Here is a 16,703-nt window from a genome sequence, read left to right as displayed (position 1 = left end):
TGAAAAAAAAAAAAAAGGCATTAAATTTTCATAATTTTTAATTAATAAAACTTTTAAATAGATAAGAAATCGGGTAAAAATAAATACTCTACATAATTTCATAAAATATCTTAAATTACGGTAAAATTTATAAAATTTGACTTTCAAAAATAACTTCAATAATTTAATATTACAATAGAATGAGAACTTGTAAAAAAATCTTCAAAACAAGAAGAAGAAATATTTGACTGACCAAGTGTAAATTATCTAATTTAATAAACTTTAAATTAGAAAAAAGAAAAACGGCTTTTTATTAAGCCCTCTGGGGAAATGGAAGCTGATCATTTTTAAATATTTTGTATTTATGTTTTCTTCTCTTCTTTAAAACTCAACTCTGCGCAGTCTGCAAACTTTTCCATGACAAAGACGCTATTTAAACTTTGAAGAGAAGAACTTTCCTAGTCATGGTTTTTACAAAATTCAATTTTTAAAATTGTAAGCAAACTGAAGTTTTTTTTTTGGTTTGTTGGGTAGCCAGTGCTTTGGGTTAAAATAAAATGTTAACTCACATTAATTTGAAACTGAAGAATTTATTAGTCGAAGCTTTTCGGCTTTAACTATCGTCAGGACTTAGCAAAAAGCACAGTCTTAGACAAAACATGATTAATTTTGATTAATATCAGTTCATAAAAACGTTTTCCAGTCAGTTTAACCCATTGCACTGGCCACCCAACAAACCAAAAATTACACTAAGTGCTACTACCATAATGTTGTATATCAACACTTTCAATAAACCGAAGTTGTTGGTTGAAGATCAGCAACTGTGGGTACATGTATTAACACTTGCAGACATAGATATAAAGCAATATTTAATTTTTGTGATGTTACATTCCATGGTTTTGTCAACTTAGTTGTGTAGGTACATTTGAAGTTATTGATAACAGACAATCATCCTTACTGAAAGTAAACTACGCAGAATTGAAGTTGCAACGCAAGAGGCTTGGCGAAAAATATATCAGAGGACTCGGAAATTTGCTGACATTGCTTAAAAGGTGAAAAAAAAACAGTCAATACTGAAGGGTACAAGAACAAAGGAAGTTTTGTTGTACTTGAGCATGGGGCTTTAAATGTTAACACCAGAGGCATTTGCTTCATTCATGTTAAAAGGAAACAAGAGCAACAGTGCAAATTGAGTGGGTTAAACAGTATGGTCACTTGGTCACTTATATTTATTGTTTATCAACAAAATATTTTGTTATCTTACTCTAGAACGCATCGGAGAGGAAAAATAACTATGGAAATAATAACACATTTGTCAGACTTGACAGCACTGAAAAATATTTCAGGCATACATGGATGAATTACATTAAATTCTGTTGAAGATTCAACATTTCATTGATACTAACAAGTAACTTTAAGAAGGGAGAAAGAATTGACAGAAGCTAATTGAGGCACATATTTGGAGACAAGCACACAGGGTTTGAGACATATAAATCATGCGTATTGTACGAAAAAAGTTTTTAAACATTTTAATAATTTTTATATTGGTGACGTGCATTTCCTCAATGCGATATGATTGCGGTATCTACGCCCTGATGATGCGCTTAGGCGCGAAATGATCATTAGCATTAAGGAATAAAGGTAAAACTTTTTCCACCTTTTCCGCATCACTGGCAATATATATAATTTTTCTTCTAATATAAATCATGTTGATTAAAGAAAAGAAACTAATGCATCAACAAAATAAAAAATTTCGAAAACCAATCTTCATACTTAGGGAGGGGAGATGCACTCAACATTCAAATTAGTGAGGTTTGAATTTAATGAGAACTTATTTGATAAGCGCTTGATTAAAATTTAAAATTTTGAAGTGAAGCTTTTGATATTTCCAACAAGATTTTGGCAGTTAAATTATCTGTAGGCATTGAACGTTTTAGCATACCTATTTGACATTAAGTTTGAGCTAACTTAATTAAAACAACCAGGGTTAACACTTTGATCCAAACGGAGAGAAAAAAAAAATATTAATCTCACTCAGTGAAATCTGCACAATCTCAGAGAAAAGACAAAGAACAAAACACAAAATGACTTTTAAAACGAGAATTGAATACATAAATATTTACGTACTAATTGGAGAGAGAGAAGAAATATGCAAGTAACTGATGTTGCTTTACTAGAAAAATACTTATTTTTGCAATGTATGCTCGTAACTCATGGTATAATTTCATGGTTAAAAAGACTTGCAGGGAATAACGAAAGCTGTTTGATTGTACGTCTTTATTAAATGGTTGAGGGCAACTGTTTCATGTCATAGAGACACCAGTTTGCTTGAGGCGGAGTCTGGGCTGGATAAGTCTACACAGCCCATATTGCGTTGTTGTGATGAGCATGATGGGACGAGGGGACCCGACACTGGCGTAAGCCCTGTGCCACCTTCCATTAATGAATCAAAATTTAATGGCATAACAGTTGCTGCAGAAACTGGAATATCCATCATTTCAGCAGGCCTATGGCTGGGCGTAAAGCCGGACGAAACAGGTAAGGAATTAGGACGGACTCTTTGGTTTGAGAATGGTTTCTGCGATGGCTGTTGAGATAACATTGGGTTGGAGATGATCGGATCCAGTTTCGATTTCAATGGTCCATCTACGTCGGAATCTGGGTCTGGTTTAATGTATAAAATGGGTGGCGGTTTCATATCAATGGATTCTGTTGAGGTGGGATTGGCATTTTTCAGCAAGCAAGCAGGCTCGTGTGATTCCAGTAGGCTTTCTAATTCTTCTTTTTCCCGCTGTAGAAGAGTGAGTTCATTCTGAAGCATCTGCTTCTTTTCTTCCAGTCCTTCTGTCTCCTAAAAAGCATAGAAATAATGAATTAAGAGTAAGAAAATAGGATCCAAATGGGCAAATTTAAACATTTTGAACAGAGTTCAGTCGAAAAATGTTGACCAAGATAGGTATATGAACTTCTGCGATCTTAAAATGAGAAAGACACTACTTGCTATTTCATAAAATACCAATAAATCTAGATTGAATGGGAGATACTGGGGATACTATAATGGGGATACTGTCAGATTGGAGAGGTACATTTGGTTAACCCAAGCTTAGCAAAGGAGACAGTGAGTTTCTCTCTCAGCTTTTCACACAGTGCAGGTGCGTAATTATATAAATACACTTGATATATATGAAATTGCATCGGTTGCCGGTATTAGGGTCAGATGAGCGTGTTCAAAAAGTCTGTCATCCTTTCTCTTAAAATTTGCTGTGCCTCTATCCTTCAAAAATTGTAAGCCCTCACATCTCAACCCCCCCGTATTAAAAAAGTTCAGAAATGCCAATGGTTTTTTGCAATCCAAACTTCCAACCTCACAATGTAATGGGTATCTGTAAAATGGACTCTAACTTGCTCTTATGAATGTATTTTCCAGACTGAACATATTCAATCTCCAGATACTGCCAGACTTTTCCTTAAGTTTCGAGTTTCCCAAAAATTTTGAGAAGGCATGGCAGGGAGTTAAGTCTTGGAGGCATCCACCATGAGGAAAATTGGACCCGTTTTGCTTGGGTTCCTTTAGAATTTATCTTAATTTTGATACTAAAGTATCATCTAATTTTCAGAACCTATTAAAAGAGGTTATGATTTTGCCTCTTGTTGGCCGTGATAGTTGTAATTGGGCCGGACATTTTATGCACCTCAGGTTAACAATGTTTACCATGATTCATGGATAAAAAAAGTTCAAGTTAATGTGAGTACACACCTCTAAAAGCTCATTGGTATGATCCAATCTTCTTTTCCGACAACGGGCAGCAGCCAATTTATTGCGTTCACGCCTAACTTGCCTTCGTTCTTCTTCTTCAGGGGAAATCTATTGACAAGTAAGAAAATAAATAAATTAAAAAGAACCATTTAAAGACAGTCATTTTATGTAGACTAAGCTGAAAGTAGGTGTACTGACAGAAGAAAATTCCTAACCGCAGCTCTACCATTGAGAACTGGTAATAAACTTCGATTTTTGCAAAAATCTTAAAGATAGAAGAGTTGAAAAATTGATTGAAAGTAGTGTCCGTGATAGGAAAACAGAAGAATAGAATTTGGCTCATGACACTTTCTGAGTTTCTCACAGAAGATTTGCATGGTTGTGATGGCAACAGTGTGATGAAAAAATGGTATTGAGTTCAACTAAGTAAGTAATAATTTGGATTTGTTTTTTCTGAATAAAGTATATCTATCTATCCGTCGAATTAAACTTTAAGAACTGATGCAAATGTATTGGTACATTCTAAGGACTCAGGCTCGCCAGGGCTTATCAACCCTTATAACAAGAGCTCAAATCAGTAACTTTACGCCACTTCTCACTTGCCAGCACTTGTTTCTTAGTATTGACAATGACATTATCTTCTGCCCTTTTCTTTGAAAAAGAAAAAAAAATCTCTAGAATTTCTACCAAATTATCTACTTTTATTTTGCCTGGAAATTTGGTTAAACACAGTGTAAACTTGGAACTCTCTTTTTTGAATGCAAGGTATTAACTCCAATTGACAACCTACAGGGGCTATCTTAAGAGCTACATTGCTGCACTTTTTATGAAATATCCCTTTCATAGCCTTCAAGGGAAGAGGGCCAAGTTTGATTCCTCAGAAATGAATTTTACGAAAAACAGGATGTAGTGCGTTGAAAATTGATTAAAGAAGCAACATAAATTTAAGTCTATACAATTACAGAAGATCCCTGGGTACTTAAGTACGCTAGTTGGAAGGGAATGGGGCTCGGATTTGTATCTTTTGTTTTTTTGATTCTTCATTGAGGATACGGACGTTAACAAAAATTGAGGAGAACCTTACCGATTTATCCTTGATTGGTCTTCTGCCTCCCATACTTTTACGAGTAGGGTTTGGGTTTGGGTTTTGGTTTTGCAGGTTTTGAATGGGAGGACTCTTAACCGTAGGAATCGGGGTCAAAGGCACAGAATTCACGGTTGAACCTTGCCAACTTTTGGTGTCAACAAAACTCAAGAGTATGTTTCCATCTGAAACAAAATATGATATTTTCTTTAATAAAATGCACTGGTAGATAAATGATATTGGAAAAAAACTATTCAAAGGTACAAAAAAAATTTTAACATGGACAATTTACTGTCAACTCCTGGCTTGGTCGATTTAAGTAAAATTACTTCCACAGAGTAATTTAAGACAAAAATATACATTCCTGAAATTCCCTAACCCACTTTGCTTAAAATTCTAACAGTTAACAGTTGACACTCTGGAGTCCCCAGGCTCATCTTGAAAATGAATATCGATGGCGCAAGTTTGCAATCACATGTCTCGTTTGCGGTGTCTGAAAATCTTCGCCCATAAGTTATTTTTTTAAAGGAGAACAAATTGACATCATTCTTGGAATTTTATGCAGAATTTTCTCCGCACAGAGAAGAAGAATCACAGCAGTCTTAAAGGGTTGCTGTTGCGCGGTTTCCCCTTTAAAAAATGAAGTAAGTATGACAGGAAGTCTGCGACGTCGCAAACCGAGTTATATGATTGCCTACTTACACCATCAATATGCGACTTCAACTTAAAAAATACATTACAGTAAGTAAAACCGATTGAATCAAATATACTTAGGTGAAGTCTGAAATGCAGTTGTAGAGTTTCAAGAGGTAAACACTAGTACAAGCAAGGGGAAAGGGAAAAAAATTCTTACTTTGGGACATGGATGGATCTAGTGGAGGAGGAACAAATCTTGCTTCATTTTGGTGGGGTCTAACTTCACCCTCGAGATCTAGGAGAGTTTGTTCAAACTTTCGCAAAGTTGTGGGCGTCAATGTGGGGGTTGTTCTAGTTGGAACTCCACTGTGAAGAATATTCATCTGAAACAAAAGAAATAAACATTTGGTTAAATACTTACTAAATACCCACTTTCAAGCTTGTGAATGCGAATAAAAAAAGAATTAGGAGGGAGGGCAGTATTGATACTTAGAAGCAGCTTTGTCCTTAAGCAATGTGTACCTCTCCTTAAATCTCTCATGTCGAAACTTCGTTGGTTAGTGAGGTCATTTAATAATCTTGCTGACTTGATACTGCTGACCGATACTGTATGATTGGAGCTTAGTAGATGATAAAAAGAGTCAAAGAGAGTGCACGCTGAACATCTGAGCTGATGAGTCTCTTAACTACAGATAAATTAGAGTAACAAATCATTAAATCATCAGTCGCATTAATTAGAGTATACAGACAAAGTCAGTTTTTAAAAGCATTAAGTATACTTAAGAGGACCAAAACATTCTAAGAAACGACTTCGACGCCCTGTGTAGAGCCATCAGTCTCAAAGACACATGGCGTGAAATTTTACCTGTGCTTGCATCATAAATAGATAAACGTAGGCGGATAAGCTACAAATTTTTAATCTTTTTAAAAGTCTGAAATGGTAGTAATAGAGGTTAATTTTTGGAAAATTGAGCTTTGAGGGTGCACGTCCCTACATTTGAGGTTAAAGCACACTGCGTAGGTAATGATTTTCATGGGCCAGCTACAGAACTGAAGTCAACACCAAAGATAAGTGATTCTCAAAACTTGTTGATGAAGGGGACGAACTAAAGATAACTGAGAAACGAAGTAAAAGTCATCGTTTGACACAAGAGGACGTTTTCCTACGTAGACAACTTTCTGCGTGATATCGAAAAGCTCCGAGACAAAAAAAGATAACTTACGGCTGCGGAGACTGGCGATTCAATACCAAGGGACATAACACCACAAAACTGTTAGAATAATACTAAAAACGCAATTTGAGCTAGAACTGAAACATCAGAAAATGTAGGGCGACGAAAAATACAAACGGACGACTTTGAAAGCGCGGACACCTTAAGCTAGCTGAGCGTAACAACAATGAAGTGAGTACAGAGAACAAGAATTGCACAAGGATACAGAGCACGTCATTAGCCAGTTACTTGGAAAAGAGCGATGACTCATCACCGGGGAAGCCCTAGCCCTTTCCGTCTCTCCTCGCCCCTCCTCCCACCGCGCCGCCATCCAGCCAGCGCCAGTGAGTAGCGCCACAAAACGCAGAGCTGATAACGCCAGACTCGTCTGACAACACGGGAATATTTTCAATGCATACGCATACCGTATACTCTCCGTTTGCTAGGTTGCCGTTTAGCGGAATGCCGCTCGTCCATGATTATTTATTTATTTTTTCTCCATCGATATCGGCAGTGCTTTATTACTTACTTGATGAGTTGGGAGAAATTTAGGAATTATTTTTCCACTATTCAGCCGCAGGACAAGACACAGTGGGCAGCGCTCAGTAGAAAGGAGCCCAAATCCATTTGCGGTGCGCTCAAAATATGTCTTCTCTCCTCAGAAAGAACGTAGCTACATTCCAATGTTTTCAAATTTCCCCGCGCCCTCTGCACTTTTCCCAGGAGAATTTTATGAATTTATTTATTTATTTATTATACAAAACGGGCAAGTTGCCCAATTACAAAGTAATTAACAAAAAAGAGCAAAACAGCTGAACAAATGATAAACTCAACTGACAAATAAAACAAACAAACAAAAGTACAATACAAAGAATATAACTAATAGGGAACATAGTATTTCAAGGGGGTACAGTAGGGGGAATTTCTACCTATCTAAAAATTTTATTGACTTTTCCACTGACCTCAAGCTATTTAGACAAATTTTAAACAAGAATTGCCCAGGTAAGTAGGTATATGCTCTTCATAAGTTGGACGGTTTGAATCAATTTTGCAATCTTGGAATAGAGTTATGTCATTTCGCACGGGAAACGACGTATGTTGCAACTTCTTCGAAAGGAAACTGAATGCATGCAAGCAGAAAAACGAAACTTACAGGATTTGTTTTACTTAAGACTTTGTCTCTGCTTAAGACTAACCTTTTTTTGGTGGGAAAATAAAAACTGTTCATAGGTAATATGGGGTGCATGACCGGATTTACCTACTTGCCGCCCATGGACCGCCTGTATTTTGCCGCCCTCTTCTCATTCATTTTGAAACATCAATAAAAACCATCGAGTGAACGTGCCGGAGGGAGAAGGGTGCATAAGACGCGTTCACTCGTGTCGGACACATTTTTTGCGTAAGCTCTGTCAACACTACTAGCAAAGCGAAAGTTCAGTTCCCGCTCCGTAAACATATCTCTGTGGGGACAAGACCTTTCATTTGTAAGAAATGAACTAAAAAATTAAGAAAGAACAAACATAAATGTGGTTCAATAATTTTAACTTCCGCCGCCGTGCTGCGCTGACCACACTGTGTTCGGCGCAATGCGTAAAGTATTCATGCAGTCTTGTAGGCACTGTGCGTTTCACGCCGCGCCGACCGCTGTTGACCGTACTGTGTTTGACGCAATGCGTGAAGTATTCATGCAGTCTCGTAGGCGCGAGTGTTACATGCCGACCGCCGCGTCGAGGGCTTCTCCTTTTCATCTCAAGTCCTCGTCATCATTTCTCTTTGCGCCGCTCCAGGCCATATTACGTGTTTGGTTTTTCTCTTAACTTAACTTATTAAAGGTGCGCAGTCTTTTGTATCACCGAAATACGACAAAATTAAAAATTAATGAACTCTCAGGAAATGAGAGATTTTGTCACCTTTTCTAGTTCGTAATTTTTTTCTGAATCCGATTTTTTTGTACCTGCATTTAAAAAAAAATTGCAAAATTTGCCGCCTCAGTTTTAGTTTGCCTCCTAATTTTGCCGCCATGGGCCGCGGCCCATGCCATGTGGCCACCCCCTTAATCCGGCCCTGCAACTGCGCTTAAGTGCGTGGCCCCTATGCGCTCACGAAGTCGCTCCTTTGACGTAAGGGTACATCTCCATTTCCACGCGAGTTCTGGTCTGACTGAGGACTTGAGATGAAAGGCTTCGCCTTTTCATCTCAAGTCCTCGTCATCATTTCTCTTTGCTCCAGGCCAAATTACGTGTTTGGTTTCTCTCCACCAACTAATCACAACACCCTTTGGTCAACACTCTTTGGTCACTCAACTAATTAAAGGTGCGCAGTCTTTTACGACAAAAATAGAAATTAATGAACTCTCAGGAAATTAGAGATTTTGTCACATTTTCTTGTTTGTAATTTTTTTCTGAATCCGATTTTTTTGTACCTACATTTAAAAAAATTGCAAAATTTACCGCCCCCTAATTTCGCCGCCATGGACCGCGGCCCATGTGGCCACCCCCTTAATCCGGCCCTGATGGGGTGTTAATTAGAAAAGAGAAGTTGCAGGATTGCAGGAGCATTGCATGTTTACGCCTCGCGCTGTCGCGCCTTCAATTCTGCAGACGCAACACGGACATCCATCAAGCACGAATAGTTGTATCTCTACGCCTTCATCATCGCGCATCCTTTCCTTGCTCTAATTCCATGTTGCTGGTTCCGTGAGTCCTGTTATTTTGTAGTGGTGCTTCAAGGGCTACGTGAGCAGCACTCAACACAGCCGAAGATAGGAGAGACGTAATCGGGCCTTGTTTTTTACTTTACTCCCGAATCTGAGCGACACCTCATTGACAGCATAGAGCGGAGCTTTGTGAATTCACGTCCCGCGCCATCGCGCCTGCAATTTTGCAGACGCAATACGGACATCCATCAAGCACGAATAGTTGTAGGTGTCTTTGCACTGTCATCAACGCGCGTTGAGGCTTCTCTAATTTTTTTTTGAGAAAAGTTATGGTCACGTTTGCAAAATGCTGTGGTTTGTCCAACATTCGGAGGGAAAATGTTTAGAGGTCTATTGAGCGCCCTAAAGGGCGCACGTCTAAAAATTGGTATATTGGCGAGAATTGCGTTGTGTCAGGGAATTTTTTTTTTTAACGTTACCCCTAGAAATTCCAAGCCGAGTCAAATTGACCCGACTATCTCTTCTAGGGGAGTTGCATAGGTATGGCGGATAAGGTGGATCAAATTAAAAAAAAAAAAAGTATTTCTTACCCTGAAACACATAGAAATAACATGGAGATAATAAATCAAAGAGTATCAACATCAATGTATTTAAATACGGATCAATTTGACTCACATAGAGTGCAATAGAGTCGCAATGCACTGGAGCACCAATGGAGTAAATCCATGAACGGACCATTCTGAGCCCCTCGTTCGCCGGAATTGAGAACCAAGTGTGAACCGAACGGCATTTTTTAGCACCGCGCGGCGGCGGCGCATCGGAGAATCGAGGACTCGGAGTGGTTTTCGGGATTCATTAATTTAAATCAATAATTATTTTCGCGAATTTTGGTAAATTATGATGACCAACGTCATAACAAATTAAAAAAGGTACGTAACTCCCGGTTTTTATGAACTAAATGTTATACCTGTATTTTCAGAGCAAAGTCCGGAGCTGGGATTGGGATCCCGCGCACACGGCATCGCCAGTCACCGCACACTAGTCTCAGGAGCAGTGGACAAAACAGCCTCAAAAAGTGACTTCAGCAGCGCTCCAAATTCCGTGCAATTCTTCAGGAAATATTTTCCTCTGAAAATACCGTCCTTAAGCGTCAAAATTAATTTTCACAAAAAGAAGCAGGGGGGGGGGGGGGGTCTAAACAGAGGACAACTCATGGAAGTAGGTTGAGGGGAATTCTACATATCATGCTCAGATACCTAATTTTTTGCGATTTCGAGGGGCGGGTACATCGTAATACAATTAAATAATGCATTTTGCGGAAAATTTACAATGTGACGATAAAAATCAGTAATGGTTTACTCCATCGGCACAATTGGCCACGCTAGACTTAAGTGCAGGTGTAAGAGAAAAACAATCAAAGCTTCAGTTAGTGTCGCATACGACCGATACTTATCGAATTTCATTTTAACGGCTGGATGCACCTATTCGGGCTCCATGGATGTCCGTGTTGCATACGCGCCAACGCGAAGGCGCCTTGACTCCAGACAGAGCCAGACACCAATCGTCTCACCAGCAGCGCTCAGTGCAGCGGGTCCATGAGAGGAGTCTGACAAAACGTTACTCCTCTGGTGTGATGGCAGCAGGCCCGTCACATTCCATCTCGGGCCCTGGTACCAGTTTTAAGGTCCGGGCCCCAAACACGGAGGGGGGGGGGGGGTCATCCCCCGAGAAATTTTAGAATTACAACGACTAATCGGATGCAGTTTGAAGCTTCCATAAAGAATTTTTCCATCAATTTCTGCGGAATCATTATATTTTTTTTTCTACTTTCAGCACAAAATACTTGCGAATTGTTGCATTCAAAACATCTGGAATTTTTTTTTTTTTTTTGGGGGGGGGGAGGGCATATGATACTATTTTCAGTTCTATGAGGGCCAGGCCCTCCTGGACTCCCCCTTCGTTTGTCTAGAGCAGGGGAGTTGAGCCATGAGCCATTGAAGTCGAGGATGCCCAGACTGGAGACTCTTAGCATCTGACGACGGAAGAAAATGAAACGCAGTTAGGGTCAGTGGACCCCCTATGGACACGGGACCCCCTATGAACCCTTAGTAGTTTCAGGTTAAAAAACAAGGTGACAACGTAACCAATCATGAAATGAAAATTTTCTCATCATTCAGCTGATCCCAGAGAACAGCTGACGCGATTTTCAGGTTGTTTGGTTATGTTGTCACCTTGTTTTTTAACCTGAAACTACTAAGGGTCCATAGGGGGTCCCGTGTCTTCCCGTGTCCATAGGGGGTCCACTGACCCTACTACAAATATCTCTCTGTACTGAAAATCTTGATAATAGATAGAAATTTTCCAGGAAGTATACTTCTTTGAAAATTTAAGAAGAATTCTACAGTGCCCCAGCGTGTTTCTGAAAATCTATTCACCTTTTGCAAAATTTTTAGGGTAAATTTGTCACTTTTTCTTACGAAACAAGGGTTGCATGTGAATTCGTAGTGGTTTTTCACGAGTAACACGGGCCCCGGTACCAGGGACCCGGTATCCCCCCCCTCGTGGCAGGTCTGCCTTCATGCACGCTGGGCTTGTCGATTTCCGTTACATTTTTGTAGTCATGAATGCGCTTAAGTGCACTTTACTTGGAATTGTATTTAGCAAATGGGTGGTTTTTATAGGAGGATTATAATTAAACAAGTGGTTAGAAATGGAAACAAAAGAATATGAACTATGCAAACCGATTATTCCGATAACGGAACTTGCCTGTTTTGAAAACGCCTACAAATGCTGCGTGATACCTCACGCATTCCGGAGAGTTCAAATAGTTGTATCATTGCGCCGTAAGAATGTGACGAAAGATTTAAATGGAAATAGCTTCCATGCACGCTGGGCGTGTCGGTTTCCTCTGAAATTTCTGCAGTGGTGAATGCATAGCTGAACCGCGATTAAGCTAGAATTGTATTTACAAATGGGTGGTTTTCCTACGAGGATTAAAAATAAACGAGTGGTACGGAATATAACAATAGAATATGAAATATTCAAAACGATAATCCGGGTATCGGAACTTTGCTGTTTTGAAAACGCCTTCGAATGCTGCGTGATACCTCACGCATTCCGGAGAGTTCAAATAGTTGTATCCTTGCGCCTTAGAAATGCGACGGAAGATTGCAATTGAAATAGCCTTCATGCACGCTGGCCTTTTCGATTTCTGTTAACATTTTTGTGGTCATGAATGCGCTTAAGTGCACTTTAGATGGAATTGTATCTAGCAAATGGGTGGTTTTAATAGGAGGATTATAATTAAACAAGTGGTTAGAAATGGAATATAAAGAATATTTTCCATGAATTTCAGAGGAATAAATATGTTTTTTTTTGTACTTTCAGCACAAAATTCTTGGAAATTGTTGCATTCAAAACATCTGGATAATTATTATTTTTTTTTTTGGGGGGGGGGGGGAGGCGTATGATACTATTTTCAGTTCTATCAGGGCCAGTACCCCTGGACTCCCCCTTCATTTGTCTATGGCAAGGGAGTTGAGCCATGAGCCATTGAAGTCGAGGATTTCCAGACTGGAGACTCTCAGCATCTGACGACGGAAGAAAATGAAACGCGGTTACTAAAAATATCCCTTTAAACTACCCAAAAAGTACTCACATCCTTCGGCTGTATGTAACTATTCGTGCTTGGGAAATATCTTCGTAGTAAAAACAAAGAATTTAAAGCGCCGTGCTATTTTGGAACCTCGCAGTAAAACCAGCGCCAGTCGTTAATTGGCGCCGCGCCGCGGATAAAGTGGTGAGTGCCTGGACGGTCAAAACGCCTTCAAATTCGTGCATATGCAACACGGACATCCATGGAGTTCGAATAGTTGCATCCAGGCGTTAAAATGAAATTCACTTGGTTTTCGTCGCATTCGAAACTAACTAAGGGCGTTTTGCTTGTTTCTCCTCCATCGGAACTGTTGCCTACAGTGCCGATGAAGTAAACAATTGCTGATTTTAGTAGCGCGATATTGTCAATTTTCCGAATAATGCTTTGATATTTCAAATACATAACAACGTTGCCGTCCTTTTGGGTTACGGCCCTTACCTTCGCTGATCCAAGAACGACGAATGCGTCAAAGTCGTTTCATGGTCACCTCGGGCAAATTCGAGCGCCCATCTCAACATATTAGTGTTTTTTTCTCGGAAGAGTTAGAAAAGAGTCCGGCCAGAAATTTATATTAACCTACGATTGATTCAGAGCCTGGTGCTGCAGGCTTCTAAGCTTGTTGTGATTATGTCTTGCGTTGATACTTCAGGATCATCGAATCTGAGCAGCACTTCCGTGCTAAGGAAGAACGCCGTATGAACATTCGAGAGTTGCCAAATCTCCCCGAATAAAAAATGTATTTTTGAAGAAAGTTGTGCCTTTTTTCCTTGAAATTTTCAGATACTCTAAATCAATTTGCGAACAAAATTTTCTGAAAAATTGGAAGACAAATATTCAGAATTTTCCGAGAAAATTCGTTTTTTATAAAAGGAAATGACAACGAATCTAATCGAATGTGTTCAATCCTTAGACGCACCGAAAGAAAAATTCGTGAGAATTGGCCTGATAGGTATCCAGATCTTACTGGTACAAGTAACTGCTTCTTTTTTAAACAATGTATGAATTAGCGTGTAGTGAACTAAATTGCGCCTACGCTAAGATCCAAATCGAAATAACTGTCAGCCACTCAGTTTGCTTCTCCGTAAACCTTCATTCTCTTTCTTCGTCCTCTCGCTCCCGGAACTCGGACTGAGTTCCGAGAGACATTAAAAAAAAACGGATTTAAGCATAACCGCTTTCGCAGTAGTGCCTCATCCTTTCCCATGTTTTAGTTTTTTCTTCTTGTTTTTTTTCTGCCTCTCCTTAAATAAAACGAAAAAGAAACAGCGTGTAACGCCTTGAAATTCTCTATGCGAGTTCTGGATAATGAAGTTGCTCTCACAAAATTTCAAGTAAGAATGTTACTTATTTTTCTGGGGGGGGGGGGGGGGTGAGGAACGCGTTTAACGTTGTTACAGTGATTCTGGTTAGGTCCTCTCGATTTAAAAATACTTACATCTTACAAGCGCCATTTAACACATTAGAAAGAGATATACGGTAATTATTTACAATCCGAGATAAAAAAGACGATAGATTGAGAGGTTGAATGTAGCATATAAAATATTTGTAGGTACTGTATTTTATTCTAGAAAATATTATTGAAAGGAGGTGTGGCTGTGTCTGCAGTTTTTTATTATATTTTTTAAACTCCTTCTTTTGCGCTAAAAGCGCCCCAGTGGATAGGTCAGGGTTGGCATTTTTAGAGTTTTTCTATTCTTCCTTTTGGTCAGTTAGCCCTCCTCTGTATTGAACTTGAAATTTTAAAGCATTTTACTAAACTTAGAATTATTAATGTCTTGAAGTAATGGACTCGAAAATATCCATATTCTTCTGACTCCTTAGTTTCATTTTCAGTTTATCTTGACATGATTTACGCGCTTAGGCACCAACATCCTGTCGTTTAATCATCAAAAACGTCATCAAAACGCTAGTATGAGTTTAGTTTAACCTAGTCCTTATCATCCAATCCGTAAAAGAAACTCACTCGTCAGTAATATTTAAATATTTTGCATTTTCAACAATAAAGCTTTCTTTTTTTTTGTCGCACATGGTGGTCCTAAACTTTCATTATTGCAGGTAATTTAAGTAAGGTCGAATCACCGCTGATTCATGATCATGTGTAAAATGCAAATTTTGATCGTAGGTGTCCATTAACAAAATATTTTCTTCTTATAGGTAAGGACTAAAGCAGAAGGCTGGAGGTGTTATGTTGCCTCAACTTTGACTGGATCTTGGAAGTTTCATTAAAAAATAAGTAGTGAATTTAAAAAATATACAGTAACACGACGTCTGAAATTAACTGGGTTTGACTGACTGTCAAATTTTACAATTTTTTGGCCCGGGATGTCTTCGCAGGAAATCACATTGCGTGGCGTTATACTTTCATCAGTGTGGTGTTGAATTTTATCAAGTCTCATGACTCAGTGAAGTCAAAAGCTCTCGACGAATTGAAGTGTTTTTTTGACATGTACTTCTCGTCTCTTCCATTCCTTCAACAATCTGATCACTTAATCGTACCTATTATACGTACACTTTGGTGCAAAATGACTCATTACTGTTGATACTTAATATGTTGTCAATGAAAGCTATGCTTTTTTCCTCGTTTCGCGAGATCTTCATTTGCTAGAGGTCATCTCTCAAGTCGTTGATCCCTCCTCTCATCCTTCATGTGTTTAAAAAAACTTAAATTATACCAATGCCTTACTTAAATATGGAATATTTTAAATAGTCTCCTTGAATATTTTGTCCAGTATAGTATCCAACGTTCTCTATGAGCCCCCCCCCCCCCCCTTAAAGAAAAAATAAATTGAGAAAATGTAAATATTGGATAGCAAGAAAGCAACGGGTAAAATGATATAGAAGTGGTAGGGGGAGGGTGATTAAATTACGCACTTAGGTCGAAATGTGTTTACGGAACATAAAAGAGTTGACCAGGCTATCAAAATTATTCAAATTCTTCAACCATGTAGCTTGGTTTGCGACGTTACAGATTTCTCGTCAATTTTTTGTTTTTTGAAGAGTTTTACTGATTATAATCATATTGGACGATATACAGTATGATTCTGTTTCACGTTTTTATGAATGATCTGAAAAATTCCCTTAAAAATGTCCAAAATTAATATTTAAAAAAGGAAGAAAAAAAGAAGAAAAAGAAAAATTACAGAGGAAGCAGAATTTTTGAGATCAACATGAATATTCGCATAGTTTCACAGTTAAAGTATCTGTCGAGAGGGAATTATTTTCTGGGAAAAACAAGTTTGTGATAAGTGTTCCCACATTTGTTTGCTAGTCATAGGTACTCGCTAATTGCCTTGCAAAGAAAAAAAAAGAGAAAAACTTTGCTCGAATTTTCCGGGGATGTTTATTCCTCGAAAGATTTCAATGAGAATGTACGTCACAAATACGAGCGAGTGATTAAGATTGCTGGAGTAAAGTCAACAAATAGCACAGGATTTGTGCATTTGAGAATATCCGTGAGTGATTATTTTTGCTTTATCCGTGGCTGCGATAATTTCCAGCTTTAGAGCGACTTTCGTTAGTGAAAAATTTATCTCCTCGAGGATATCCTGAAAAATAGTGGCGAAGCGTGAATGTTCGATTATCGATATTTGCCCAGTTGAAGCAATGATAAAGAATCGATTAAGAAGGTCTTCGTTGCAAACACCCTTGTTTATCTATCCTTCTCCATAGGTGTAAATGGCAGATTAATCGATAAATCGCAAAGCACGCCACGCCACTGCTGAAAA

The 16,703-nt window shown here is 38.7% G+C and overlaps 1 protein-coding gene across 2 annotated transcripts; it reads right to left on the bottom strand.

Moving 5' to 3' along the window:
• Positions 1 to 20: 20 nt before the first annotated feature.
• kay (transcription factor kayak) lies at positions 21 to 6,953 on the bottom strand. 2 transcript variants are annotated; one of them, XM_019058150.2, is made up of 5 exons: positions 6,680 to 6,953; positions 5,674 to 5,839; positions 4,821 to 5,005; positions 3,737 to 3,844; positions 21 to 2,830 (listed from the first exon to the last, which is right to left on the bottom strand). In XM_019058150.2, exons 1-5 carry the CDS (start codon positions 6,713 to 6,715, stop codon positions 2,288 to 2,290), a joined length of 1,038 nt encoding a protein of 345 aa, XP_018913695.1. In that variant the 5' UTR covers positions 6,716 to 6,953; the 3' UTR covers positions 21 to 2,287. The 2 variants fall into 2 exon arrangements, with proteins under 2 accessions (XP_018913695.1, XP_018913702.1); XM_019058157.2 differs by lacking the exon at positions 6,680 to 6,953 and adding an exon at positions 6,322 to 6,564.
• Positions 6,954 to 16,703: the final 9,750 nt, after the last annotated feature.

This window comes from Bemisia tabaci, chromosome 6 (assembly GCF_918797505.1).
Source record: "Bemisia tabaci chromosome 6, PGI_BMITA_v3".
Lineage (NCBI taxonomy): Eukaryota > Metazoa > Arthropoda > Insecta > Hemiptera > Aleyrodidae > Bemisia > Bemisia tabaci.
The sequence above is the reverse complement of the archived record's forward strand: the minus strand, read 5'-3'. Positions and strand labels throughout refer to the sequence as shown.